Source organism: Daphnia magna, linkage group LG8 (genome assembly GCF_020631705.1).
Source record: "Daphnia magna isolate NIES linkage group LG8, ASM2063170v1.1, whole genome shotgun sequence".
Classification (NCBI taxonomy): Eukaryota; Metazoa; Arthropoda; class Branchiopoda; order Diplostraca; family Daphniidae; genus Daphnia; species Daphnia magna.
The window spans coordinates 9,695,674-9,719,765 of record NC_059189.1 but is presented as its reverse complement, the minus strand read 5'-3'; the positions used below and the strand labels follow the sequence as shown (position 1 = coordinate 9,719,765).

At 38.8% G+C, this 24,092-nt stretch overlaps 9 protein-coding genes and 1 long non-coding RNA gene across 18 annotated transcripts; 5 read left to right on the top strand and 5 right to left on the bottom strand.

Annotated features, from left to right (window-relative positions):
* Nucleotides 1-302: 302 nt before the first annotated feature.
* LOC116929123 lies at nucleotides 303-1,594 on the bottom strand. Its single transcript, XM_032936279.2, has 2 exons — nucleotides 1,105-1,594; nucleotides 303-1,008 (listed from the first exon to the last, which is right to left on the bottom strand). Exons 1-2 carry the CDS (start codon nucleotides 1,114-1,116, stop codon nucleotides 406-408), a joined length of 615 nt encoding a protein of 204 aa, XP_032792170.2. The 5' UTR covers nucleotides 1,117-1,594; the 3' UTR covers nucleotides 303-405.
* Nucleotides 1,595-1,886: 292 nt separating this feature from the next.
* Nucleotides 1,887-2,690, bottom strand: LOC123475610. 2 transcript variants are annotated; one of them, XM_045178550.1, is made up of 2 exons: nucleotides 2,479-2,690; nucleotides 1,887-2,382 (listed from the first exon to the last, which is right to left on the bottom strand). In XM_045178550.1, exons 1-2 carry the CDS (start codon nucleotides 2,673-2,675, stop codon nucleotides 2,010-2,012), a joined length of 570 nt encoding a protein of 189 aa, XP_045034485.1. In that variant the 5' UTR covers nucleotides 2,676-2,690; the 3' UTR covers nucleotides 1,887-2,009. The 2 variants fall into 2 exon arrangements, with proteins under 2 accessions (XP_045034485.1, XP_045034486.1); XM_045178551.1 differs by having other exon boundaries at nucleotides 1,887-2,414; nucleotides 2,479-2,634.
* A 435-nt stretch (nucleotides 2,691-3,125) lies between these two features.
* On the bottom strand, nucleotides 3,126-4,001 carry LOC123475611. The gene is made up of 2 exons (XR_006650981.1): nucleotides 3,855-4,001; nucleotides 3,126-3,743 (listed from the first exon to the last, which is right to left on the bottom strand). It is a non-coding gene; the product is annotated as an uncharacterized LOC123475611 (long non-coding RNA).
* A 134-nt stretch (nucleotides 4,002-4,135) lies between these two features.
* Nucleotides 4,136-7,708, top strand: LOC116929122 (probable ATP-dependent RNA helicase DDX43). Its single transcript, XM_032936278.2, has 11 exons — nucleotides 4,136-4,585; nucleotides 4,641-5,078; nucleotides 5,137-5,349; nucleotides 5,405-5,514; nucleotides 5,574-5,960; nucleotides 6,037-6,279; nucleotides 6,351-6,498; nucleotides 6,568-6,723; nucleotides 6,785-6,870; nucleotides 6,944-7,106; nucleotides 7,181-7,708. Exons 1-11 carry the CDS (start codon nucleotides 4,280-4,282, stop codon nucleotides 7,400-7,402), a joined length of 2,472 nt encoding a protein of 823 aa, XP_032792169.2. The 5' UTR covers nucleotides 4,136-4,279; the 3' UTR covers nucleotides 7,403-7,708.
* On the bottom strand, nucleotides 7,418-8,271 carry LOC116929125 (transforming growth factor beta regulator 1). The gene is made up of 4 exons (XM_032936281.2): nucleotides 8,136-8,271; nucleotides 7,922-8,077; nucleotides 7,742-7,862; nucleotides 7,418-7,677 (listed from the first exon to the last, which is right to left on the bottom strand). The coding sequence occupies exons 2-4, from the start codon at nucleotides 8,012-8,014 to the stop codon at nucleotides 7,490-7,492; spliced, it is 402 nt and encodes a 133-aa protein (XP_032792172.1). The 5' UTR covers nucleotides 8,015-8,077; nucleotides 8,136-8,271; the 3' UTR covers nucleotides 7,418-7,489.
* An 11-nt stretch (nucleotides 8,272-8,282) lies between these two features.
* On the top strand, nucleotides 8,283-9,810 carry LOC116936337 (divergent protein kinase domain 1C). The gene is made up of 2 exons (XM_032943482.2): nucleotides 8,283-8,612; nucleotides 8,682-9,810. Exons 1-2 carry the CDS (start codon nucleotides 8,439-8,441, stop codon nucleotides 9,696-9,698), a joined length of 1,191 nt encoding a protein of 396 aa, XP_032799373.1. The 5' UTR covers nucleotides 8,283-8,438; the 3' UTR covers nucleotides 9,699-9,810.
* Nucleotides 9,811-10,056: 246 nt separating this feature from the next.
* On the top strand, nucleotides 10,057-11,753 carry LOC116936336 (putative nuclease HARBI1). The gene is made up of 4 exons (XM_032943481.2): nucleotides 10,057-10,294; nucleotides 10,356-10,498; nucleotides 10,563-10,740; nucleotides 10,811-11,753. The coding sequence occupies exons 1-4, from the start codon at nucleotides 10,100-10,102 to the stop codon at nucleotides 11,507-11,509; spliced, it is 1,215 nt and encodes a 404-aa protein (XP_032799372.2). The 5' UTR covers nucleotides 10,057-10,099; the 3' UTR covers nucleotides 11,510-11,753.
* Nucleotides 11,754-12,357: 604 nt separating this feature from the next.
* Nucleotides 12,358-16,987, top strand: LOC116936335 (RE1-silencing transcription factor). 5 transcript variants are annotated; one of them, XM_045177866.1, is made up of 8 exons: nucleotides 12,358-12,627; nucleotides 12,756-12,941; nucleotides 13,042-13,242; nucleotides 13,302-14,700; nucleotides 14,762-14,842; nucleotides 14,905-15,577; nucleotides 15,661-15,786; nucleotides 15,853-16,987. In XM_045177866.1, the coding sequence occupies exons 3-8, from the start codon at nucleotides 13,058-13,060 to the stop codon at nucleotides 16,680-16,682; spliced, it is 3,294 nt and encodes a 1,097-aa protein (XP_045033801.1). In that variant the 5' UTR covers nucleotides 12,358-12,627; nucleotides 12,756-12,941; nucleotides 13,042-13,057; the 3' UTR covers nucleotides 16,683-16,987. The 5 variants fall into 5 exon arrangements, with proteins under 5 accessions (XP_045033801.1, XP_045033800.1, XP_045033799.1 ...); XM_045177865.1 differs by having other exon boundaries at nucleotides 13,031-13,242; XM_045177864.1 differs by having other exon boundaries at nucleotides 12,756-13,242; nucleotides 15,859-16,987.
* Nucleotides 16,988-17,268: 281 nt separating this feature from the next.
* Nucleotides 17,269-22,376, top strand: LOC116929541 (bromodomain and WD repeat-containing protein 3). 3 transcript variants are annotated; one of them, XM_032936802.2, is made up of 10 exons: nucleotides 17,269-17,334; nucleotides 17,704-17,896; nucleotides 17,959-18,550; nucleotides 18,625-19,164; nucleotides 19,226-19,383; nucleotides 19,458-19,723; nucleotides 19,784-20,390; nucleotides 20,455-20,833; nucleotides 20,894-21,042; nucleotides 21,114-22,376. In XM_032936802.2, exons 2-10 carry the CDS (start codon nucleotides 17,852-17,854, stop codon nucleotides 22,023-22,025), a joined length of 3,648 nt encoding a protein of 1,215 aa, XP_032792693.2. In that variant the 5' UTR covers nucleotides 17,269-17,334; nucleotides 17,704-17,851; the 3' UTR covers nucleotides 22,026-22,376. The 3 variants fall into 3 exon arrangements, with proteins under 3 accessions (XP_032792693.2, XP_032792695.2, XP_032792694.2); XM_032936804.2 differs by having other exon boundaries at nucleotides 17,286-17,304; XM_032936803.2 differs by having other exon boundaries at nucleotides 17,310-17,403.
* Nucleotides 22,250-24,041, bottom strand: LOC116929546 (protein kintoun). Of its 2 annotated transcripts, none has more exons than XM_032936811.2 (5): nucleotides 23,883-24,041; nucleotides 23,257-23,510; nucleotides 23,105-23,196; nucleotides 22,877-23,023; nucleotides 22,250-22,796 (listed from the first exon to the last, which is right to left on the bottom strand). In XM_032936811.2, the coding sequence occupies exons 2-5, from the start codon at nucleotides 23,491-23,493 to the stop codon at nucleotides 22,451-22,453; spliced, it is 822 nt and encodes a 273-aa protein (XP_032792702.1). In that variant the 5' UTR covers nucleotides 23,494-23,510; nucleotides 23,883-24,041; the 3' UTR covers nucleotides 22,250-22,450. The 2 variants fall into 2 exon arrangements, with proteins under 2 accessions (XP_032792702.1, XP_032792703.1); XM_032936812.2 differs by lacking the exon at nucleotides 23,883-24,041 and adding an exon at nucleotides 23,626-23,860.
* Nucleotides 24,042-24,092: the final 51 nt, after the last annotated feature.

The following is a 24,092-nucleotide window of genomic DNA, read 5'->3' as shown; positions in this document are numbered from 1 at the left end:
GTGTTAGTAATACTGATAATGAAACAAAGAAAAAAATACGCCCACTTAGTGTTACTTTTATTTTACAGCGTTCACTATAGTAAAATGATAGTTTACTTGGCTACATTATAATTTTATTGTAGTGCAATGTAGTACTTTTTTACCTGGGATGTTAAACATCATTCACGATATATAGAAAGAAGCCTCGTAATGACGAGAGGCTAACATCCAGCAGTTACGTCTCGTGAAGAAGTCGACGTATTTCGATGGTGAAAGCAAAAGAAATAATACATTTTGTGCAATATTATGCAAGCTAGATATTTAAAAAAAAAAAACACATCGAATGTATTGACATTATTATAACTCGTTCATTTGTGGAGCTAATATGGGCCACTGGTAAATGTCCACATCACAGATTACGTCTCATCATGAAAGAGGATCATCAAGATCATCTAATGCTGTATCCACGACATTGTAAAATTTGGAAAGAGGATGATGGGCGAAATTCACCATTAAGTTGTGGCGCATAGCGGGAAGGAATTGGTCCTTCATTAAATAAGGGGCAACAATGGCAAATGAAGGTGTTGGATAATCGGGGTAAGCATCATTGTCAACCATTGCTGGTGGGTAAAGATTTGAGAATTTGAAGTAATTGGTTTGTTGCTCACGATCAAGAGCGAAGGGGATCAACAGATTGGGATGACCACCTGCCAAATTTCTTAAATTTGCATTAACCATCAGGGGGTTGACTGTTGCAATCGAATTTCCGTTGCTCTTAATGGAACAAAGAGAAGGGGTGACGACACAGAGTGCAACTACAGAATCTATAAAAGGTGTGGCCATCGCATATAGCGCAAATAATCCTATGTTAAACGCTACCTCTAAGTCTCTAGATATACTTCTATCCTCTTCTTGGTATGCAGCACTTTTCAGACTTGATAAAGTCCGCAGCAATGGTATGCCAAAAGTGTCAGCAGGATACAATGGGGTTATTGTCATTCCATTGCCCAACAGTAGAGAAAATAGGACCTTTCCATTGCACCAATAGCCCAAAATATAGCAATCAATGAAATGCCTTAATTATAGAGTATTAGCCTACTTTGATTCATGTGGCTGAATATTTACCAATAAAATCATGATGGCACTGCAGTTGGGATAGAAGTGAATCGCTGGTCCATCCAATACTAGAGGGGAAAAGCCACGGACTTACTGTAGTCATACAGTATGCAAAGTACAGGGCAAATGTCTCAGCAGACGAGCTTCTTAAAACCGGATTAAATTCCTTCGTGTATAACTTTTCCTTAACGCTCAAGCCAACTTACCCTCACTCAATTTTCTTGACCAAAATAGGAAAGTTGTTGTTAAACACGTTTAAAGACCCTATCCTTAAAGCAAACCAGCCTGACGTTGATTCCATAATTCAACTGCATAACTTCTACATAACTTGTAGATGGAGGCTGGATGATCAGCCCCTCGAGTTAGCTAAGCAATATAACATTTAAGTCAACACTCCCTTGAGTTGAGATTCTATTTAGTGCGTCCTATAATTCAACTGTGCAGTGACGTTCGACTTTACTATCACAGACTGCGTCAGCGTAACGGATTGGCCAGTCGTATAATGACTACTAGCTATCTTGTAACCGCGGACATCGCTTGTCACATACACGTGAACTCATGCGAGTTGTTTTGTGATGAACCAACATGTTCCGACTACCGTTTTCTTTTTCCTTATTGTTTGCGATTGTTTGGCAGTTTGGCTGTACAGCAAAGTGAAAATAGAATTTAAATCAAGACATGCTTGATGCCACTTTAGCTAAACATTCAATTTTTTAAAATCAAAATTGTAATGAATGAAATTGGACGTAGGGGTCTATACGTTTACAAGTCATCATGAAGTTGCAAAGCGCAAGGCGAGCAAGGAATGAATGTATAGACAAAGTATAAACAAACACACTGCAACAACTGGCTAAATTAAGACAGTTAAATGAGTCTCGTATGTTCTACACGTCTTTGAAATTCAGTAGCCTATTTCACAAAGAAGTATCTACCCTCTGAATAAAAGCGGGAACGTTAGTCAAACCAACATTAGAAGGGGGAAGCAAAATAGTCGTCAGGGTGGGAGCAATGTGATTGAAAGTGTGCGGAGTTTCGACGAAGTGAATCTGCTGGGTGGACCATTTTTCAGGTGAGTCCACAATACGAGATGTATTTGTCGAGATGAGGCAAACGGGGAAGTTAAGGACACAATAAATATATTGCCGTTTAAATAAATTGAAGGCAGCATTTTGAGAATCAGCTACCAAAGGATCGGTAACGTAATAGCCCTTATCATTAGACACAACAGGGTCCAGATACGTTGCGGCCTTCAGTGCTGCTCCAATGTGCTGATACGTCGGTGCCGTTCTTATGCCAATCGCGGAAAAGGTAAATAGGACCTTCCATTTAAATTTTTTCAAGTAAGAAATAAAAACAAAACTGAAATTTGAATCACAAACTTACAAGAATACTCGAGATGATTTTGGCCATTTCCGATTGACGCGAGATACCGAGTTGTTCTGGACTTGTATCAAATCAATCTGGACATAAGGCAATGCTGGCTTGCTGTATTTATGGGCATTCAAACAGGTTATTGGCTTTTTAGATTTTTTTTTCCCGTTTTTTTCCGGTTGCAACAACAGGTTCTTTAGCTTTGCCATCGTCCCTCCGGCCTAAAACTAAGTCGTTAATTCTGCGTTATTATTTTATATTGTTCACTTGGATACAGTTTAAGAAAAAATCTTCTCCAATAGACTATACCATCGATAATGCATCCGTTGCAAGTTGTTTGCCAAGGTGGCCATTACCCTTTGAATATCGATTATTCAAGTCATGGAAGTTGGAACCAAACGAAATCAATTTCAGAATAAAACTGTTGCGCATCAAGTTACATTGCTCTAGGTATAAATTCCTTTAAAGAAATGGAAAAACCCGTTCGGTTGATGGCAAAAAAAACGTGCAAGGTCAACAGCAATCGATCAAAGTGAGAGGGACGAGGGGAAAAAAAAAGGTTCGTGAATCTAAAATTTGATGGTAAATGCAATAATGTTAGCTAACAAATATTGCATTAAATTGCTATCCACGATGGGAATAGAGCTTATACGAATGAATCGAGATTAAAACACCAGTTTTCATTTATTTATTTGAAAATCTATGAACCCATTCCACGGCAAACAGGTAGATTTGTCGCTCTCGAAATAAGAGACGACGATAGCAAATGACAATGTTAAATAAGCTTGCTGAACTTATTTACATATATGCAAAATATCAGACCAATGTTTCATTAAACAAGTTTGTTAAATAACCGGGTACACTTCATCCATGCAAGTGCATGTTTATAGCACTCCACTCATCTCACGCCATAATTTTATTTTCGCCGAAATAGGAAGATGGTTTTTAAACAGGTTTCTGATTTTGAAACTGAAGTAATGAGACTGAATTCACCAGTCATCTCCTTAACTTGTTGCCGAGGAAAAAAAAACTTACTGATTTGTAGAGGGTGATGTCCCAAGTCTGCTATTTTTGCCAAATACGCAAAAAATACCTGTTCATTTGCTGTTACAAGTTACAATGCATAGAACGTTTCTTTCCTTCTTCAGCTCGTCCTGAATAAATTACTTACACGTGTCGTATCAAGCACAAAAAGGAGAAAAATGTCATGCCTTTCTTGGGAACGCTGTGCGTTTGTATGGTAGCTGAACGCGCCACAGTTGCGAGAGGAAACAATTCTACGAATATAAAATTAAATCGTCAATGTTTCCGATAAAAAAAAATCAGTTTGAAATTACATTTTAACTAAATTTTTAGGTCTGATTTTTTTTTTGGAATTAAAGATATACCTTTTTGGATTTTCTTGGCTGATGAACTAAATTCAATCGAGGGTGGAAAATACATATCGTTCTTCATTCAAAGCTGGCCTGAAAGTGAATTGCTCGATATACTGGCATAAAATTGTACATTTTTACTTTGTGCTGTACACTAATTTTCATGTCATGTTAAAACTAAAAGTTTCTAGAAATTAAATTGAGCGCCATCCGCCATCCGCGCCCGGCATGCCGTATTTGAGTTTATTGTTATTAAGATTGATAATATGACAACAGTGTGTAGACACATGTTCGTAGTTCGTACTTTTTTCTGCATTCCGAAATTTGAGAAGCAAACTTCCTTTTCTTTGTTCTCTAGTTATTTCTAATTATTGCATTAAGAACGAAACATTCCTTAGTACTCTTTACCTTTACATCCTTTCCACGATTTGAAAATTCAAATGTCCGACAGAAGGGGGTATAGCCGTGATGGATCTCGAGACTCGAGACACAGTAGTTCCACAAATTATCCCCAAAATTATCAAAGTTCTCACAGGAGCTCGCATGACTCTAGCCGTAGCAACAGATGGGAAAACAGTTCAAGAGATTACCATCACTCGGAAGAAAATTCTAAGAAAAATGAGCATACCCCTAAAACTGAAAACTCCACTGTCATTCGAGTTTCGTATGATATTGTCAATTGTCTTTCTGCAAGAGGGAATGCCAAAGTTGGTGAACTTCAAGATAAATCTGGGGCCCAAATTCAGGTTAAATCACATGAAAATATTGATTTCACTTCAGGTATTTTATATACTTAAATAGGTTATTCATGAAGATGACAACTGGGTGGATGTTGGTGTACAGATATCTGGTCAACAAGAACAAATAAAACTTGCTGAAAAAATGATCAAAGAACTGAATAGTTCAACTTCTAACAGTAACACTAATTCTTCAACACCATACCAAAGCTCTAGCAAAGGTGATGGTACTTCCCTTGATGATTGGACTTTCAATGCTGCCGATTCAGGGATGAAGAAACCTAAATGGGAAAATGAGAGACAGTTAGATTCAGAAAGATGGCAGAAACCATCTTTCGAACCGCCTAGACGGCAAAATCATGTTGAATCAGAGAGTCGGCACCCACAGCCGTCTGCAAATACATTAATTGTAAAAGTGCCTTCTGGATCTGTTGGACGGATCATTGGCCGTGGTGGAGCCAAGATTAATGAACTGCAAGATCAAACTGGAGCAAGAATCAAGGTACAGAGATTGAATACTGAAAATTCCAATAGGGAATCATTTATGATTCACCTTTTAGATTCTCAAGGATGACGATAATGGAACGGAAGCGAGCATTCAAATTACTGGCGACGTTGAGAAGCAAAAAGAAGCCGAACGTTTAATAAAAGAACTTGTATCAACTAGTAGCTTTCCCGGTTCTGGATTTTCCACCAATTCTGCTCAGCCGCATACTGTACCAGACCAATCCGATGTTGCATTTGTGGATTGGGGTGCCGTCATCAGGGATTCAGTACGTTCAGCTTTGAGTATGCTTGAAGAAATGTTAACAGTTATCCACGATATAGAAAGAAGCCTCAATACGACGTTGGGCCAACAGTCCAAAAATTTGCAAAAATTTCTACATAGAGGACCCTGAAGTGGCAGTCATGTCCCGTGAAGAGGTCGAGAAATTTCGGTAATGATAACATTTCTAAGTAATTATACCTGAGGTAAAACTAATTTGTCACTTTTTAGGTTAACTCATAATAACATTACAATCTCCCACTACAAATCAGATGATACTCGGCCGATCCCGAATCCGGTGATGACTTTCGCTCAAGCATTTGCACACTATCCTGAATTATTAGAAGCCGTTCAAAACCAACAGTTTAAAGACCCTTCACCAATTCAGTGCCAAGCTTGGCCGGTTCTTCTTAAAGGTCATGATCTCATTGGCATTGCACAAACTGGTACAGGGAAAACCTTAGCATTTCTTCTTCCGGCCCTGATTCACATTGAAGGGCAACCCGTGACCCGTAGTGAGCGTCAAGGACCAAGTGTTCTCATTATGGCACCGACTCGTGAACTTGCTCAGCAAATCGAGAGGGAAGTAGCAAAATTCCCTTGGAAAGGTATCAAATGGTATGTTTTAGTTTATTTTTTTATGCAAAAATATAAATTAAAATCAAAAGTTATATTCATAAGTTTTTTTCCGCAGTTTATGCGTTTACGGTGGCGGTGACAGACGTCAACAGATCGGCGCCGTGTCTGCGGGTGTTGAGATAGTAGTTGCAACTCCAGGCCGACTCTACGATCTTATGCAAGCTGGTGCTCTCAAAACCAGCTCAGTCTCATATGTCGTGTTGGACGAAGCCGATAGAATGCTTGATTTGGGTTTTGAACCGCAAATCAAAAAGATTCTCATTGACGTCCGACCCGACCGGCAGATCATAATGACTAGGTTAATTTTGATCTCTTTTATTTTGCGATTTCGTATTGTTTAGTAATAGATTTATTCACTTCTACTTTTAGTGCAACCTGGCCCGAAGGCATCCGGCGAATTGCAAATGAATACATGGACAACCCTCTCCAAGTGTGCGTTGGAACTTTAGACTTGGCTGCATGCCACTCAGTCACCCAGCACGTAGAGATATTGGATGAGGAAGACAAGCGCCAACGGGTAACATACCAATAAAAAAGTCTATCAAAGCCCTAGTAAAATCTAAAGATTTTCTCTTCTCCCTTCAAGCTGTTGGATTTTATTCGTCATCTTGACCCTAATGATAAGGCTATTGTCTTTGTGGGTCGTAAGTTGGTCGCAGATCAAGTGGCCAGTGAATTAAGTTTAATTGGCATCAGTTGCCAATGCATCCATGGCGATCGCGAGCAGATAGACAGAGAGCAGGTATCTGAGAGGAAAAATAGTTAAGCTTTTCAGTCCTTTGTGTACAACCACACTTTCTTAGGCGTTAGCTGATCTGCGAAATGGTGACGTGAGATTGCTGATTGCTACAGATGTAGCTTCACGAGGCATTGATATAAAAGACATTACGTGAGTTGATTTCTGTCATGAAGTTTCAAAGAAACCTTTTCGTAAAATTTTCATTTAATGTTTTTCAATCAAGGCATATTCTCAACTATGATTTCCCCCGCCATGCGGAAGAATATGTCCATCGAGTCGGTAGGACAGGCAGAGCAGGAAGAACTGGAATAGCAATTTCTTTCATGACCAGGGAAGATTGGTCTAAGGCTAGCGATCTTATAGATATATTGAAAGAAGCAAATCAAGTACGTAGAACGATTGATTGATTTTCCTTCCATATCTTAGATTTGGTTTTTATAACTTCTCATGTTCATATCAGGAAGTACCTCCCGAGCTGATTAGAATGGCAGAAAGGTTCGCTGCGTGGAAGGAAAGAAAAGACGAAGAAAGACAGAGAAATGCTGCCGACATGGGCGGTGGAGGTGGATTTCGTGGTCGAGGAGGTGGAGGAGGTCGTGGAGGTCGTCGTGGCGATCGAGACGGTGGATTTGGTGGTGGATTTGGTTCTAGACGAGGAGGTTTTGGTCGGGATTTCATGTGATAAGAATAGGAGCTATTCTTTTGTTAACATCTTATGTTTATTAAATGTTTGACACAGAAAATTTCAATTCAATATTATTGTTGCAATTCAGCCATTTGCTATTATAGCTGTATCATTACTTGGAGTTTCATCCAATTTTCTCTTTTGTTTTGGCCTTGAAGAAAGGCTTTGGCGTGGTTTTGAGGAACTACTATTTTTCTGTGTTGGAGTTCTTCTTGTTTTCTTCTGTTCAGTTACTGGTTGACTTGGTGCTCCAGAGTTCATCAACATGTCTTCTACTCATGAAAATACATGGGAATCTCAGAATGTCCACAAAACTTATTATGATAGAATGTTTACCACTAATGAAGTTGTTTCCTTGGGTTGCTGTGTATTTTTTCCATAAGAACTTCCTCTCTTCTTGGGCCACTAAAATTTGATGCTGCATTTCTGAGGCTCTGTCACATAGAGCAGCATTTTCCTAAGAAATTACAAAATGGTGTACATTTTCAAGGAAAATCCATTTGTTGTTGAATATACCAGCACAATTTCTTTGACACAGCGTTTAAGGAGCTTATATTTCAATTTATAGTTTGCTTTAGAAGGTTTCTTAACACCAGCCGAATTGGACATTGCCCCGCCACCAGCTTACAAGGCACTTTCAATATGTTGAGTGGCTACGTTCAATAACGACTTCTACACGAAGGAAATTTTACTCCAAGAGAATCAAATAGAATATGGCAAAGTAAACTACTTGCTAAGCACACCGAAAAGATATATTTCAATTTTTGAATCGACTCACAACAACCACAAACGAAAAAACTAGCAGAAGATAAATACGAAAAGACAAAAGTTTTTATGTAACGCCACCTCTAGTGCACATTGAAAACTAAGTAGCCGGGTGACATAGATGGCATATGGCGTTGGCAGCTCAGAACTGTCAAAGTTTATTTAAATTCAACACTAACAAACAGCATGGCTTGTGCACTAATCATACAGTTAAAATGTAACAGATCTCAGGTTTAATTTGTTTTGCCTTCTTGCCCAATTTCAAGAAATGCGTTTACACGTAAAACGAAAAATATCTAAAATCACGCGCCTCGTTTTTCATAGAAGATGCTTGTTATTAGTATTGTTCGTCTCCACTTTTTCCATGATTTCTGTATTCTACCTCGTACAATGGAATATAATATGCTTGAATATCGATATAGAGACTCGTTTGAATACCTTGGTAAGTCTTTATTTGCATCATAATCAAGATTTTATTGAACCACATCTAAAATGTTTTGTGTTTTAACAGTGTGTGGAATACAATGAGGGAAAGGCCTTTGGCAGATTGTGTGAACCTCTATGCAACAATGGGGAGATCTCTGCTTTGTCCTGTGAACCCATGCACAAAGGAAAATTTGCTGTTTTCACTGCCCTTTGGAATAACTCACTCATTGTAATCAAGTCTCACAGAGTAAAATCTGAGTACATTCCCCTGCAATGGATAGCTTCAAATTCCAGTGAAGTATTTCCTAACTATCAGGAGCTTGTTGAAATGGTTACTCAATCAATGCTGGCCAACTTTGGAGTGCAGAAGGAAAATCTTATGAACCATCTTTATCCTTTTCTTGTTGACTACCATAATGATGTCAGTAGAGAACTTATGATCAACTTGTGGCAGCTATCACAAGACAATGAATATGTCACTCTTATGATTAATCAACATTCGCATTTATTCCCGAAAATTCTTTCAAGCTGTGGTACTTTTTATGCGGTTGAATACGCCAAACCGATTTCTAGGTTAAATATTTATTCAGACCGGCTAGAAGATTTTGTTTCCAGAGTTCGACAAGCGAAATTGATGCTTGAGCTCCTTGAAGAACTCCAGACGTCTTTTGTCGATCCCATTCACATCTGTGACGTAAAGTTAGAACACTTTGGTCTCCTCAATGGACGCCAGGTGCTTTTAGATGCCGATACTGTCTTTCCTAAGGCGGTAGTAGATCGGTCCATAGCGGATGGTCGTGAATGTTGGAAACATTCCGACTGCGATCTTTTTGACTGCCGCTCGCTGTGTAACAAAGTCTTAAACGTTTGCGATACCCCTACTGTCAATAACAATTTGCAAACAGTTTGTCAGAAAGTCTTTCTAGATTCCGGTCTGCTTATCTCCCGTCATCTCCCACCAGCCACGAGTCGGCTACTGAGAGATTGTGCTAATCCCAATTTTTCTCAGGGAAGGCAAATCGCTCCCGTCCAATTCCATTACCAGCTAGCAAATTTTTTAAACGAGTTCCTTAATGTGGTCTCTTCCCCAAAATCCAGATGAATAGATCCATCATTTAGTCACTGTCTATAATTGTAAAGCTATTTTAATGTGTTGTTTATTTACATTCTTATTTAAACCAACGAATAGCGCAATACAAGTAATACGTCTATGATCCGTTTTGGCCTCTGTTGCTCTGTATCTTAAATAAGTAATTTATGCGAATAATTAAGCGAACAGGCGGCAAAGCTTGTAGATCGTATTCGCTCTTTGTTCGCTCGAGCAATGAAAACAGAAAATAATAATAATAATAATAGGCGTGTGTATATAATAATATATAATAAGTAGGCGAAAATGTTATTGTTATTTATCTCCGCAATTTTGACGAATGGTTTCCATGACAACGTACCACGAGATAAGCAGACTAATACAGTAAGATTTGAAAATAATGTTTTGATTGAAAAATGACGGAGACGGATACCAAATCTGATACAGACGACCGAAAGCGTAAATTAGCTCTTGCTCTTGCAATTTTGGAATCCTCGGAATCAAATGACTCCACCGACGATGAAATTTTACAGATGCTTATCAAAGAAAGAGTGCTTCGCCCCAAACACAAGAAACGACAAAGTTTAATGGAATCGTACGCCGAAGAAGACGTACTTTTAGATAGGTTATCCATTTTCGTTCACATTTTTTTCACTACAAATCTTTCCCTAGTTTCGAAGGGAATTTCGCATGAAACGAGAAACCTGTTCTAAAATTATTAATGACTTTGAGAAATCACCCTTTTATCCCAAGAACGATTCACATGGTGGAACACCAAAGTCTTCTGCAGAAAATCATGTTTTATCATTTTTGAAGTATAATCCCTAGTTAAATTTGACAATGATGATTTGGCAATGCTATGAACATATTACTTTATAGGTTTGCTGGAAGCAAAACATGTATAAGTGAGGTTGCTAGTCAGTTTTGCATTGGAGAATCAACTTTTCATCGGCAGTGTGGGCGTGTAATGCATCATCTCAATGACATTGCTCCTAGCATTATTAGATTTCCTAAAGATAATGAGGAAAAGAAAGCAATAGCACATCATTTTGAACAAGTAATTTTTCATGTTTTTTCTGTCATTGTTTTTGTAAACATGTAACCTATAACATTGTTCCTCTGTTCAGATATCTGGTTTTCCTGGAGTATTGGGTTGCATCGGAAGCACCTATATTCCTATTCGGGCACCAGCGAATAAAAATAAATCTAGCTATGTTAATCACCAGCAACAAATTTCTATAACATTGCAAGGCATCTGCGACGCAAACGGAGTATTTCTGGATGTTTTCACTGGACCACCAAGCAAAATTCATGATGCACGTGTCTATAAGCTTTCGTTTGTCTATCAAAGACTGCCTGAACTTTGTTCGGATGATCTTCATCTGATTGGCGATGAAACCTACCCGTTATCTGATCATATGTTGGTACCTTACATGGGGCAAAACGACCAAACAAGCATAAACTATAACAGCGCTTTGCAACTATCTCTACAACCGGTAGAAAAATCTTTCCGTCTTTTAAAGCAACGTTTCAAGCAACTGAGTCGTCTTGATTTTCACCAAGTTGACACAACCACTAAATTTACGATCGCTTGTTGCGTCTTGCATAACCTTTGCATCCTCGATAATGACTTTTTATTAGAAGACGTCGATGTCCAGACTTGTCAGTACGATGGTAACGCAACAAATCATTTCTTTGATAATCTATGTTTCGAAGCATCCGAGCCTTTTGAACTAACCTCAGAAGAGTTGCAAAGCAAACAAATGGGTGAAATAAAACGAGATCGGATTTCTGCAGAGTTGTGGGTTAAATATGGAAAAAGCTGACCCGTAATAAGTACTAAAATATAAATAGTGTTGCGCTGCTTCTCTATGACATTTTTATGTTGCGGAGAAAACCGTAGAAAAGCACATTGGAAAACGTGTGGGAGTCTGGGAGATTAGTGCTTGTTTCTTTAAAAATAGATACTTTTAGTACAACTGTGTTCCTCCTATGGTTGTATCTAGTATTTCTTCGCACCTTGCCTTATTAAAAACTTGAATATGAAATAAATCTCAAATGAAATACAAATTCTCTTCATTAAAAAGCGTACGTGTGATGTGTGAGGCTGTGTGAGTAGGGATCGGCCCCGAGCTAATCGGGGCGCTTTTTTGCCAATCGGGGTTCGCATTTTGTGGCATCGGGCGGGACTTTCGGGGTTCGAGGTGAGATTTTTTCTCCCCGAACCAAATCGTGGTGCGTAATCAGGGATTCAATTTCAACCCCGATAGTAACTAATCGATTTCTGACCAAAACGGTCGTTTTATTCAATTGCCACGATCATTCCCTGATTATAATTCATTCTACCCGCCTACCCTGATTTTTACCCGTAACAGCCGCCATCTTTCAAAATGCCGTTGGGGCAATCGGGGTAATTTATGATTTTTGCCCAGCCCTGGCTTTGTTGATGAAGTGGGCAGGGGCCCCCCGATTGTGCCCCGAATAACTTTTTTTGGATCATAGATAGATAGATAGTCATAGATTAGATAAATCTATTCTGGGAACGAGTGGTATAGAACTTCGACTGTTGAATGACATTCAAATTCAACATCAACATTAACAATAAAAATAATTTTTTTAATTTTCCAGGAAAACCATTTCCAATATACAGCCATCCGGCAACGTAGATTTGCGTACCAGCTGATTGTTTGGTTTCCTGAATTGATTGTTTAGTTGACTGATAGCAAATAATTTCTGGAAATATAATCATCTTTTCATCGTTATATCTCTATAGTTGTTAATCCAACAAAAATTACAGATATTGTATTTATTTAATAGAATCTAGCGGTAACATAAGATGTGAAGAAAAATGCTTAGAACAGAAGAAAAACGAGTGAACATCCCTTCGTTTTGAAAATTGTAGGAAACAATCAGTGTTAACTAGTTATGCACAATTCGGAATAAGGTATGTAATGCGTAATGATTATAGCAAATGCTGTTGTGTTATTATTAAAAAAAAACTTCAAGTGGCATATTTTTAGTATCTTTTTAAGAACTAAGAAACTTGTCTATATTTTAGCAATTTTTTTCTAGGGAATAAAATGAAAAAATGTTGTATTTCCTCCTGTCCTAAGCCTGAAAATTTGGTTTGTTTTGACATACCAAAAGATCTTGAGAGAAGAAAGGAGTGGATGATCAACATCAACAGAGATCCAAATGTTCTTTCAGTAACAAATGATGATGCTGCTGCTGCAGTCTGTTCACTTCATTTTAAACAGAGTGATTACATATATCTTTTGCATGGTGATCAAACTACTAAAAGAAAAATCTCTGAGCACTCTGTACCATCTGTTTTTCCATGGACACATGACTGGTATAGCAATTATACTGCAGAGATGGAAATTGCACAACTGAATGAAAGATCCTCACATTCAACTGATTCTCAAACTTCAATTCCAAACATGGGGCTCCCAGAGGGGGAGGCAGTTCAGCTGGGGAATGTTGAATCACTTGGCATTAACACTTATGTCGCTGTTGTTGAAAATGCATGTCCTGATTCTTCTGCCAATGATTCAAATAGGTGGGTTGCATTAACAGAAAATATTTATTGTATTCCCAATATAACATGAACTTTGATAGCAGATTAAGTACAGAAAATAGGAAAAACTTGTTAGTGAAGTCCATACAGTCAAAGTCTACTCATCAAGGGATACAACTTTCAACATCCACGTCTAATTCGACTTCTCGTGTTGAGACCTCCGAAGACGAAGACATCAATTGTTTTAATATACTGTCCCAGGTCCATTACAGTTGTACAGGCTGTGAATTCAAGAGCAAAGACATTATCTCTCTAAAGGAACATCGGATGAAACATCATCCCGAAGTACAGCTGGAATCCGCTAACGTAAACCGGACGGAGAGGAAGTGTCATGAAACGAGAAATTCCGAAACTCCCATTCGGCAATGTCATACCCAAGAAGAAAACAAATACTCATCTCAATTACCCGTACAAGCCTTTCAATGTGACGAAAAAGGAAAAAAGCGCAAGTCTTCCTGCGTAAAAGGTCCACGAGAGTCCAAAGATAATCATCTTGGTCAACAAAAGCACGGAAAGGAAACTGATTTCGGGATTGAGGTTTCGGTTGTAAACCATTCACAAACAAGTAGTAAGAATATGGATCCGTCTTCAGCCTTATTTTCCAAGAAGGATAGTTCACAGCCTTCAAAAAGGCACGTAAGAAACTGTTATCCTTGTACACAGTGTTCATTTCGAACACCAAATGCCAGAAAATTGAAAGCGCATGTGAAACAAAATCATCGCGTAACAGCCAATACTTCAAAAGAACAACAATCGAGACTATCACTTCCAAAAGAAAACGAAATGCGGACGTCTTGCAGGGCATTCCCTGGCGTGAGCCAGTCCGATTTGAAAAAACGCCGAATTAAAGGCCATTTATATTATTTTTGCCCTGCCCCAAATTGCTCCTACCGAGCGAAGGATTCACGTCGTATTTTCCATCATTGTCAAGCGGACCATGATCTCACAATCGACCAAAATTACCCTTGTTCAAATTCTTATTTGAAAAAGACCATGTCATCATCATTGGCCAGTAGTGATCAAGAGCCATGCGGAACGAGTAAAACATCTGATAATACTGGGCCTGGCCGATACTTCTGTGAGTCATGTAACTATTCTGTCAATAAAAAATCTCGTCTAAAGAACCATAGACGTAGGCATACGGAAAATTCTGGGTATCGCTGTAGCATATGCTCGTACTCAGTTCCAATGAAACGCCAACTTACCTATCACGTAACCAATCACCATTCAGAGGGCTTTTCTTGTAACCTTTGCAATTACAAAGCAAAAACCTTGACTGAAAAGAATAACCATCACGCAAGTGCCCACAAGGCGGCGACTGCTGGGAAAACTTCATCCCATTCATCAGAGCAGCTATCTAATTCAGACTGTGATTTGCAACATGTCTGCTCCCAGTGTTCTTTCAAAACTTCTTCTCGGGAACGATTTGACATGCATGAGGTATTTCGTTTTTTATCTCGCATTTATACTTAACATAAAAACGTGGGGAAAATTGTCGTAGAAAACGCACGTGCCCGATTCTGTGGGTTCATCCACGGAGGAATTGGACATTGAGGACACTCAAAAGAAAACAACCAGAAAGGTATGATAACGTTTTTCCTATACAATGAAAGTCATAGATAGTTGTTTCATTTGCGTTCGTAGATGAAAAGGAAACGTGAAGATTCCAGCAGCAGCATTCGGACTGTCAAACTTATCGAACGCCTCGTTTACCAATGTCCTCACTGTAGTTTTTGGGCTCGAGCTGTGTCCAGTTTCCACCAACATCTTATGGCGCACGAAAAAAAAACTACATTCAAATGTTCCCATTGCGATTTCAGCTCTCGTTATCGCACTGCCATAACCAAACACATTAAGGAAAGCCCGAAGGAAACTCACAGATCAGCTTGCTGGAATATGACCAAACCTGTTCCAGAAAACCAGTACCCCGAATATCTCAAAACGTCCCTTATTCCAGAATTAGAATATTCAGGAACACGGAAGATCACTAATTTAGTTTCTGATGAAGAATTGAAAAGAGAAGCTCTTTCGGATTCTAGTGACAGTAGCTGGAAGCTTTCTGGTGAATCTTCTCTAGCAAACAATACGGATGATGGATCGCGGGACTGGGTTCCCTCTTCAAGTTTGTCATCAGCTCAGATGAGGGACGACTCTTCCTCATCTCTCAGTTTCGAAATCACTTCAGATTCATCATCGGAATATGACCGTAAACCTTCGTCATCCAGCTCCGCGTCATCGGATTCAAGATCGGAAGCCAAGAACCAATCCTCTGTAAAAAACTCACCTACGACTGATATGTCGTCCTCATCGCTCACGAGTAAATTTTTTTTACTTGTTTATTCATTAGTTTTTTTTATCCCTTCCTCTTTCTAATAAATTTTACTGCTTACGACGTTGTAGACGGAATAGTCCTCCGGAGCTCGAGCAGCACGAGACGTCATCGCCGAAAAAGGTTGCGAATTCATTCAGACGAGGAAATTGAACAGCAAAGTCCCTTGAAACCTGCCACGGTGCCTGCGAGCAACGGTAATAGCAGTAGATCAAAGAAATATGATAATTAAATCCCTCATTATTTACGCACTTTTACGATAGATGCAGGAGACGAAGAAATTAAACTAAGCGTGCTTGATGTACAACAAGAGACCAACATACAGCCGCAAATCCTAGCCACTTTTCCGCAGGGCCGTTTTCCTGTCTTGGATGATGCTTTAGCAGAACGTCAGGCAATGGAACAAAAGGTTAAGGAAGCACAAGACAGAATCAACGAAATGCGGACAGAACAGCTTAAGATGGTAGAGACCGATAGTGCCAGTGAAACAGAATTATTGAAACTAAAAGAGAGAAAAAACGTTGCCGAGCAACGGTTAATGAAACTCTGCGGTCAAAAGATTGAAGCTGAACTCCAACTTCGAACCGAACAGTGTCAAGAGCTCAAGTTCAGTCTTGCAATGTACGAACCGGGACAAGAATCGGAATTCAACAAGAGTGTCTTAGTAGAAAGTCAAAAACTTGTGTCAAAAACTGTCGTCGAATTAGAAGCTAAACTTACCGAAATTAAAAAAGCCATTGCAGATCTACGAGAAGAAATTGAAATTCTTGATTGCCAAATGAAGGAGAGCGAAGAGTCACATGCAGGAGCTGCCCAGCTCCTTGAAATCTTTGAAAGTGAAATGTCTGAAAAGGAAACCGAATTGGTTCGTTTGCAAGAAGACTTGGCCAAATCTGTTTCTAATATTAGGCAATTGGTGGCCGAGGAACGAAAGCTGATCGGGACTCGTACCACAATGTGTAAAGAAGAACTGAAGAGGTTATACATGAAAGGCTTATCGAAAATCCGCGAAAAAGAGCGGGATTTGCTCAATGCTTTAGACGGTTACGTTTCGGATAAAAGTGTTTCTCCCAACGTGAGCGAAACAATTTAATTAAATGACGCTATCATTTATTGAAAAGTTGTCTCGATTTAAAAATGATTCCCTAATTTCAAAAAAAAAAATGATTATAAATAGAGATAAGCTTAAGCTTTGCAAAGATTATCTAACATAAACATCATTGTTGTTTTTTTTTTCTTTTCACGTTTGATTGATTCGTTGTGCTTCTGGATACCGTATGTGACAAAGATACAACATTCTTCTTTTTCGTCTTTGTCCTCAAGTGTATTTGAATTTGCGACCAAACTTCAATCCATAGATTTTTATTTGCACCGGATGAAATAAACTGATCAACAACTGCGCATCCTTATAGGATTTGACGTTTTGACGGTTGGCAGTCGTTTCATTTCGAAAAGTCTTGGGTATTTAGCTGAAGCTGATAATAATAATAGGCGTTTGCCCTTGGGCTATTGCTCTCTGGTTTCTGTTTTTTATTGTTTTTGACTTTTTGTTCCTTTTGGCCTTTTTTGGCGCCCGCGTTTTGGCCGCTTTCAGATCATATTTCAGAAAAAGAAAAACTGGCATCGTCTTTCAGCTTCCCGCCTTAGGGTTTGTTTTGGCAGTCGATCCCACGAGACAAATCCAGCTATTGTGAGTGTTAGGTGGTGGGAACGAGGTAACGTCTATGAACCGTAAGTTTCTCACTGTGAGTTCAAACTGTTTTTTTTGTCGTCCATGATTTATTTCTTTTGCAGTTGTTTAATAATTGAAGCATGTAAAGTGTTTTAGAATTGTTTTAGTTTTATGATAAAAATTGACAAGAGAAACCGTTTAACTACTGTCAATCGAAATATTGTCTCGACAAAACAGTTTTTATGCAACATAAAATGTTTTGTTCGATGTTTATTGCCCGTCATCGGTAAAGACACTGAAAAAAGGGCCAATATTTCGACCATCCATCTATCTGTTTAGTTTCTGCACCTACTCCCCTGGCAAAGAAATTTATAAAATAATTTAATCTTGTAACCAGTTTGTGGAAAACAAAAACTGATGTTGATATAATAATTATTCTCAGATGTATTAAAATTGGACCAAGAAAAACTTTGCCAAGAAGCCTCTTATTGATTGACATTCTAAAATATGTCAGAAGTTGCCCCATCTCATCTGCAAAAAAACACGATAAAGTGAGAAATGCTATAACAGCAAAAAATCGAGAGAAAAGAATGAGGAATTTAAATATCACATATGCTAAATGCCGTAAGCGAAGGGTGAGATCAACTTCCACACTTTTTCTAGTTCTTTTGTCATCAGTTAAGTAATTTTTTTGTAGAGGACTGTCAACAACAATTCTAGATGCAGTTCAGGTTCAGCTGCTAATGTGTCCCTGGAAGAGGGGCTGTCATCCCCCATAGTTGAAAGGACAGTGTACCACTGCCCCTACTGCTCTTTTTGGCATCAGACACTTGATGGCTTTCATGGCCATTTAACTAAGAATCACCAACAAGGGGATCAAACGTACCAATGCACGTACTGCCACTTAACCGCGGATTCTCGCCGCGATATTTGGAATCATATACATCGACTTTCGCAGAAAGATAGCGTCCACAAAAGAGCTACATGTCTCGTGCGCTCGGAAAATCTTATCGAACGCTACGCTGTTTATCTGAAAACAGTGCAGGTGCCAGCATCTGCCAAATGTGGTCAACTGTCCCAAAATTCCATCAGTGTCAATGACTCTTTCCCTCGCGAACCAATCAAAAATATTGAATTGACTCCCGATTCTGAAAATTCTCCATCATTTGAAACCGACGAAGACCTCCTCACTTTTGACGGAAGTCCAATCTCAATGTTCACCGACGTTACTGTACCGTTAGTTGACTGCGTTAAAAATAATTCGTCATTTGGACTTCAGCTTGACAAGGGTAATAATAGATTTAAAGTTTATTCATTGTGCTGCTAAATAGTATTTATAATTATCCTTTTCTTTTGATTTCAGTTCAACTCATGGCAGATGAAGATTCTATTGGATCTATTCCTAAGAAAAGGCGAATCGACGAAAATCTGAAGAATGACTTACGAATCTTGAACAAATCTGAAATTAATAATACCTCAAATACTCTTTCAGGAATCCGTCGTATCTCAAAACAAGCGGATAGCGAGTCAGAGAAAGATACGTTACAATCTCATGACAATTTATTAAACCGTTCTAAACAACGTCACCGACAATCAAATGAAAATATGTTCCAAACCAATGGCTCCTGTGGCAGCAGCGAAAGCGATCTGGTCAATGACGATTCAGATTTAGACACGCGTGCACCGTCATCCTCATCATCTTCGGAATATTCAGATTGGTCAAACGAAACAGAAGTGAACTTGGAACCACCACGATTTACTAGAGCAAGCATATCTAAACCAAGACTTCGCAGGAACTCAGATAAGAAGCCCATTCGAGCGTGTGATGTATTGTTTTCTCTCACTCCACGCAGACTGCCTTTTTATCCTCAAATAGGCGATGAAGTCGTGTATTTTAGACAAGGTCTGCTCTTACTCGTGGTATTGAAATATGACATTTTTTAATTTTTTTTTTTCTATTCTAGGTCATGAACTCTATTTGGACATCGTCAAACAAAAGAAACTTTACAAATTCAATCCTCGCTCTCTTCCTTGGTACAGCGAGACCATTGGTGAACAAGAATTCGTTAAAATTATTGGTATAAAGTATGAGATCAAACCTCAAATGACGTATTTTTTGAAGGTAATTGTTGCTCTCTAAATTATTTAGTTTTCATTGAAAATAAAAGAGGCTTTATTATTTTTCTTTATTGGCAGCTTGGTTGCATGGATCCAGCTACAAGAACGTTAACAGGGAAATCCTTCATCGTGAAATATCACGATATTGAAGAAGTGTTGGATTTTTTTGTACTTCAACAGGATTATGATTTGGCTATCCAGCGTACTTGGCAACCGGGCGACTGCTTTAGAAGTGTCGTAAGGAATGTCCGTGGTATCCAAGTTTGGTGGGAAGGATTAATCGAGGAACGCGAACCTCTAAGTAACCAATTTCCCGATTCCCCGTTCCTTTGTTACCGCATCAGGTCCGTTCGTCAAATAATGAAATGGAAAGCAATGAGCTTTAACCCTCTTAATTTTTTCAGATGGAAAAATAATAAACTTGACCGCGCTAGTCCATGGGACTTGGAAAAACCCGATCCAAATAGAAGACCTACTAACCATGAGGCAGGTGTTGGAACGCTACCGCAAGAGATATCCAACTTATTGTACAAACCGTTGGCGGAAGAATGGTCCCCAATAGGGGATAGAGACACAGAGTGTGACCGAATTTCTGCGGGTTTCAACAAGGTCATGGATATGTACGTGGCGAAACATTTTTTGGTGCCCGTGAATCTCGAACTGTACCCTACCTACGCTTCCGTTGTCAAGTATCCAATGGATCTGTCTACAATCAAAGCAAGACTGGAAAGCCGTTTCTATCGACGAGTGTCTGCGGTTCAGTATGATGTACGCCGTATATACATCAACGCATTTAAATTCAATCTACCAACGTCAGACATTGTTCGAAATTCATCAGTCGTTTCGGACTTGTGTCTTGAGATTATCCGAAACAGGGATTCTAATGACGTCAAAGCCTTGTACCAACAGGTTTTGGAAAAATACAGAATCCGGGATGAAAAAGAAGAAAAAGCTGCAGAGCAAATCAGAAACGCTGAAAAGGATAAAACGTTGGACGATCCAAAACCAAAAGTAAGTTTGAAATTGCGTTATCGATAAAGGAATTGTATATTCACTACCATTCTAATTTCAACAGAAAAAAAAACCAACTCCTTTAGCCACGACTTCTGATCCATGCTGGAAACAGCAGTGTAAGGGTCTATTAGAAATCTTAAAACAGTCCGAAGATGCAGTTCTGTTCAGCGAGCTAGCCAAAGTTCAAGACGAACCAGATTATCTTCAGGTGATGGACTACCCGATGGATTTGGAGACAGTGCACGAAGAACTTAGGCTTAACAGCTACGCAACGCCGATAGATTTCGCAAGAGATATCCGTGTTATTTTTGAAAATTCCAAAAGCTATTTTACCAATAAAAAATCGCGCAACTGGTGCATGACCGCTCGATTGTCGGCCGTGTTTGAAGAACACATTAGCAAAATTCTTACTTCCTTTAAGCAGCCGGACGAGTCACCTAGTAAGTCTATAAATCATGTAATACCTATTTTTCTTCAATAATGCTATTTTTCTTCGGCAGACCAATCCGTGGGCTCAAACTCGAAAGACGACAACTCGAAAGAGCATGAATCATTTTCACCAATGGCTTCAACCAATGAAACTGTTCAAGAAGTTGGAGATACTATAGAAAACAACAATATTATATCTCGTCACACCAATAAAGAACAGGTAATTTAATTGTCCTTCGTTATACGATTAGTGCAACTGGTAAGATTTGAAATCACGTCGTTCTATGTTAGGCTGTCGTCGAGGCGAGCTCTTCTACTCAGCTGGCAGATGCAGATGAACAAATATCCGTCTGCAATGCGTCAGTCATTGACGGCGCAGATGGCGTCAACGAACGCAATACAGACATTCCCGACACGAGTTTTGAAAGAGATAAGCTCGTAGACAAAAAGAAAACATTGTTGAGTGAGAAAGAACAGTCGGATATCGATATTGAAAATGGATACCGTGAACTGGAGACAATCAAAGCTGATATCCAAAAGGATATCCAACTATTGTCGGAAGAACAGCAACAAATCAATGCATACTATTCCTTTTTGTTGGAACACGGCGAAGATAGAGACGGGTCGGATGCCAAAACCTCCAAAGTATCCAAGTTGACTTCACTGTTAGCGCTCAAAAAAAAGATCAATGGCCAGCTGGTACATTGTACAAAGCAAAAGTTAACTCAAGAACTTTCATGGAGAGAACACCAAGCAACTGCGTTGAAACTCGAACTTAGATTGAATTTGCTGGATCCATGTGAAAATGCGCTAGAATTCAGAACAGTTGAAAAAATGCTAGCCGAGAAAAGAAATCACGAAATCCAATCAGAAGGCGAATTAAATTTGACCAAAGGCGAGATCGTGGCGTTAGAAAAGGAGCAAAAAGATATGGATCGCCAAATATCGGATTTGAAAGCCATGCACGACAAAATGACTGAAATGGAAACTAGGAAGACGGCGATACAACTTCAAATACTAAACAAAAAATCAAAGGAAAATGATCTGATAGAAGACCTTACTAAACGCATAACCGCATGGAAGACGCTTGAAATGAAGTTGATTCAGATCCTTTATGAAGAAGCCATTGGCGACATAGAGAAGATTGCGAAAGAAAAATTCAATAAATTGAATCAGCTTGTAGAGGGTTCCCTCAAACGATAGACCATAGACGAATTGCTTCGTCATAAGTGTTTTACTAATCCTACGTCAGTCAGTCGGTCTTCTAATTTCAATCGATGACAGTTTTGCTCTCTTCTACTTAAAAAATATCAATTTAATGTTCACTTTCCGAAGAAGTTTTCATTTTTCTGCTACTTGAAGTATTTGATTAACGGAACTAACATGCATGTTTCTCTTCTGTTTGATAAGTTGTGTAACCAAACTGATTCCAAAACATGAAATCCATGTATTGATACGCAACTAATATGCATGAAATTATTTTAAAAATGTAGAAAATTTTGCGTATTTCTTGCACTACTAACAGATACAGAATATAAACAGGAAGAAAACATACTATAAACTACTTGGTTATTATTGTACCCGTCCCTGCAGGGAAAGTTTCAAGAGGTTTTTTCTTTTCTAACTTTTTAGAGATCAAGATCGAAAATCATCTCGTTGTTAGAAGATTCACTATTCGCGCGTCGGCGATTAGTTTTCACGCGATTTTTCTTCTTGTTCTTTTTAGCCGTAGGATTAGAACCTTGCTGTTGCACCATACCCGGATCAGAATCCTCGACTTCAATGCCACTGTCGGATAAAGTGGCGGCTTCCATTGCGTTGCTTATCTCAGCATCATCATCACATGGAATTGCGTGATCTGACTCGTTACTAGAGCTCATTGGAGGATGTTCAGCATTATTGCTGTGCTTTTTAGCTTTGTTGCGAGCCTTGCGCTGATTTTTCTTGCGCTGGCCAAGAATACTGGAAGTTGATCTAAAATTCATTTAAAGGTATTCACATTAACAAGGTTTATTTCCTAGTCACTATAGAGATATGCTGCTTGTTCTACATACCTGAAGAGTTGCTTATGAACCACATTGCTGAACCTAACAGTTTTCTTCACTTTCTGACTCTCACCCTCTTCCCCATCCTCATCCAGCTCCTCTTCTTCACACCAATCATCAAGTGCTGAGTTAGATTCACCATGGTTGGAGGAACCACTGGATTGTTTGAAGTGAAAAGTTTCATGAATTCTTCTAATTGGACAAACATTTTTCGCCTAACATTACAATTGATAGTACCTGTAATTTTCAGCACATGACTCAGATAGGCTTCTTAGCCTGTTGTTTCCATACTTTAAAATACTTTTATATGAGAAGTAAGATGGTACAAGCTTAAAAGAAAGTAAAAATTAGTACTTTTATATCTATTCATAACCAAGAAGTAAAATTACCTCTTCATCAGTAGAATCAGAGATGCTGCGAACTTTTAATTTTGTTCTCTTTTTGCTGACACTAGTCTGCTGAAGGGAATTCTTTTCTTCACAGCTATCAAGACTATCTTCTGAGCTGTGTAATGGGTCTTTACGATGGTCCTGTCCAGAATCTGAGATAAGCTGGGAGGTCGTTGGGATTATTTCGCCACTGCCAAAGATGGGATGAGGAATTCCATTTTTAATCAATGTGCTCATTGGGTTTCTAGTAAGTTCTGAAAAACAAAGAAGCAATGACAAAGAAACATATGAAAATGTGTGACTGTGCTATACAATTTCAAGTACAAAGAGGGGAAATTAAAGGATGTTTGAGTTAATTGGAATAGTAACCAGGAAAGAACCAAATTTCTTCATTATCACGAGTTTGATGTGTAAATGGCGCCCGTAATTTCTGACGTATCGCCTTTAGGCCGGTCAATACGACGCACGTTTTTTTAAATCAGTTATATGTTATAAACCATGAACTAAGTTTTTTTACTACTGAACTAAATCCTATCTCTTTTATAAATGAAAAAACGTTAACAGATGATAGTTTAACCATTGCTAAAAACTTAATATTTCGAATTAAAATGAGAGTGCTCTGATACCAGTTCACAAAGGTTTCCCAGGCGTTGGTTGATAGTATGATAGAGGTTGTCGGCAAAAACGGCTTCTTAAGTGCGTGATAAGTTACCAGGGGGATCTCTACCCAATGGGATTGATGATAGTTGCGTAATAAAAAAACGACGTTGAAAAACGTTATCAGTGGTTATTCAAAATATAAATTGGCGGAACAAAGAAATTATCAAAATAAAACA

What these genes read in the sequence shown, in the direction of transcription:
- LOC123475610 (XM_045178550.1), bottom strand. Translation starts at nt 2,675, where the DNA reads ATGGCAAAGCTAAAGAACCTGTTGTTGCAACCGGAAAAAAACGGGAAA. An exon ending in AAATCATCTCGAGTATTCTT is followed by an intron (nt 2,383 to 2,478) that starts GTAAGTTTGTGA and finishes GATTGGCATAAG; the next exon opens with AACGGCACCGACGTATCAGC.
- LOC116929122 (XM_032936278.2), top strand. Translation starts at nt 4,280, where the DNA reads ATGTCCGACAGAAGGGGGTATAGCCGTGATGGATCTCGAGACTCGAGA. An exon ending in AGGAAGACAAGCGCCAACGG is followed by an intron (nt 6,499 to 6,567) that starts GTAACATACCAA and finishes TCTCCCTTCAAG; the next exon opens with CTGTTGGATTTTATTCGTCA. An exon ending in ATTGATATAAAAGACATTAC is followed by an intron (nt 6,871 to 6,943) that starts GTGAGTTGATTT and finishes TTTTCAATCAAG; the next exon opens with GCATATTCTCAACTATGATT.
- LOC116929125 (XM_032936281.2), bottom strand. Translation starts at nt 8,014, where the DNA reads ATGTCCAATTCGGCTGGTGTTAAGAAACCTTCTAAAGCAAACTATAAA. An exon ending in GTGTCAAAGAAATTGTGCTG is followed by an intron (nt 7,863 to 7,921) that starts GTATATTCAACA and finishes GTAATTTCTTAG; the next exon opens with GAAAATGCTGCTCTATGTGA. An exon ending in AGGAAACAACTTCATTAGTG is followed by an intron (nt 7,678 to 7,741) that starts GTAAACATTCTA and finishes TTTCATGAGTAG; the next exon opens with AAGACATGTTGATGAACTCT.
- LOC116936337 (XM_032943482.2), top strand. Translation starts at nt 8,439, where the DNA reads ATGCGTTTACACGTAAAACGAAAAATATCTAAAATCACGCGCCTCGTT. An exon ending in AGACTCGTTTGAATACCTTG is followed by an intron (nt 8,613 to 8,681) that starts GTAAGTCTTTAT and finishes GTGTTTTAACAG; the next exon opens with TGTGTGGAATACAATGAGGG.
- LOC116936336 (XM_032943481.2), top strand. Translation starts at nt 10,100, where the DNA reads ATGACGGAGACGGATACCAAATCTGATACAGACGACCGAAAGCGTAAA. An exon ending in AATCGTACGCCGAAGAAGAC is followed by an intron (nt 10,295 to 10,355) that starts GTACTTTTAGAT and finishes ATCTTTCCCTAG; the next exon opens with TTTCGAAGGGAATTTCGCAT. An exon ending in TAGCACATCATTTTGAACAA is followed by an intron (nt 10,741 to 10,810) that starts GTAATTTTTCAT and finishes TCCTCTGTTCAG; the next exon opens with ATATCTGGTTTTCCTGGAGT.
- LOC116936335 (XM_032943480.2), top strand. Translation starts at nt 12,764, where the DNA reads ATGAAAAAATGTTGTATTTCCTCCTGTCCTAAGCCTGAAAATTTGGTT. An exon ending in TCTGCCAATGATTCAAATAG is followed by an intron (nt 13,243 to 13,301) that starts GTGGGTTGCATT and finishes GAACTTTGATAG; the next exon opens with CAGATTAAGTACAGAAAATA. An exon ending in AACGATTTGACATGCATGAG is followed by an intron (nt 14,701 to 14,761) that starts GTATTTCGTTTT and finishes AAATTGTCGTAG; the next exon opens with AAAACGCACGTGCCCGATTC.
- LOC116929541 (XM_032936802.2), top strand. Translation starts at nt 17,852, where the DNA reads ATGAGGAATTTAAATATCACATATGCTAAATGCCGTAAGCGAAGG. An exon ending in GCAGCCGGACGAGTCACCTA is followed by an intron (nt 20,834 to 20,893) that starts GTAAGTCTATAA and finishes TTTCTTCGGCAG; the next exon opens with ACCAATCCGTGGGCTCAAAC. An exon ending in GTCACACCAATAAAGAACAG is followed by an intron (nt 21,043 to 21,113) that starts GTAATTTAATTG and finishes GTTCTATGTTAG; the next exon opens with GCTGTCGTCGAGGCGAGCTC.
- LOC116929546 (XM_032936811.2), bottom strand. Translation starts at nt 23,493, where the DNA reads ATGAGCACATTGATTAAAAATGGAATTCCTCATCCCATCTTTGGCAGT. An exon ending in CTGATTCTACTGATGAAGAG is followed by an intron (nt 23,197 to 23,256) that starts GTAATTTTACTT and finishes CTTTCTTTTAAG; the next exon opens with CTTGTACCATCTTACTTCTC. An exon ending in GTTCATAAGCAACTCTTCAG is followed by an intron (nt 22,797 to 22,876) that starts GTATGTAGAACA and finishes AATGAATTTTAG; the next exon opens with ATCAACTTCCAGTATTCTTG.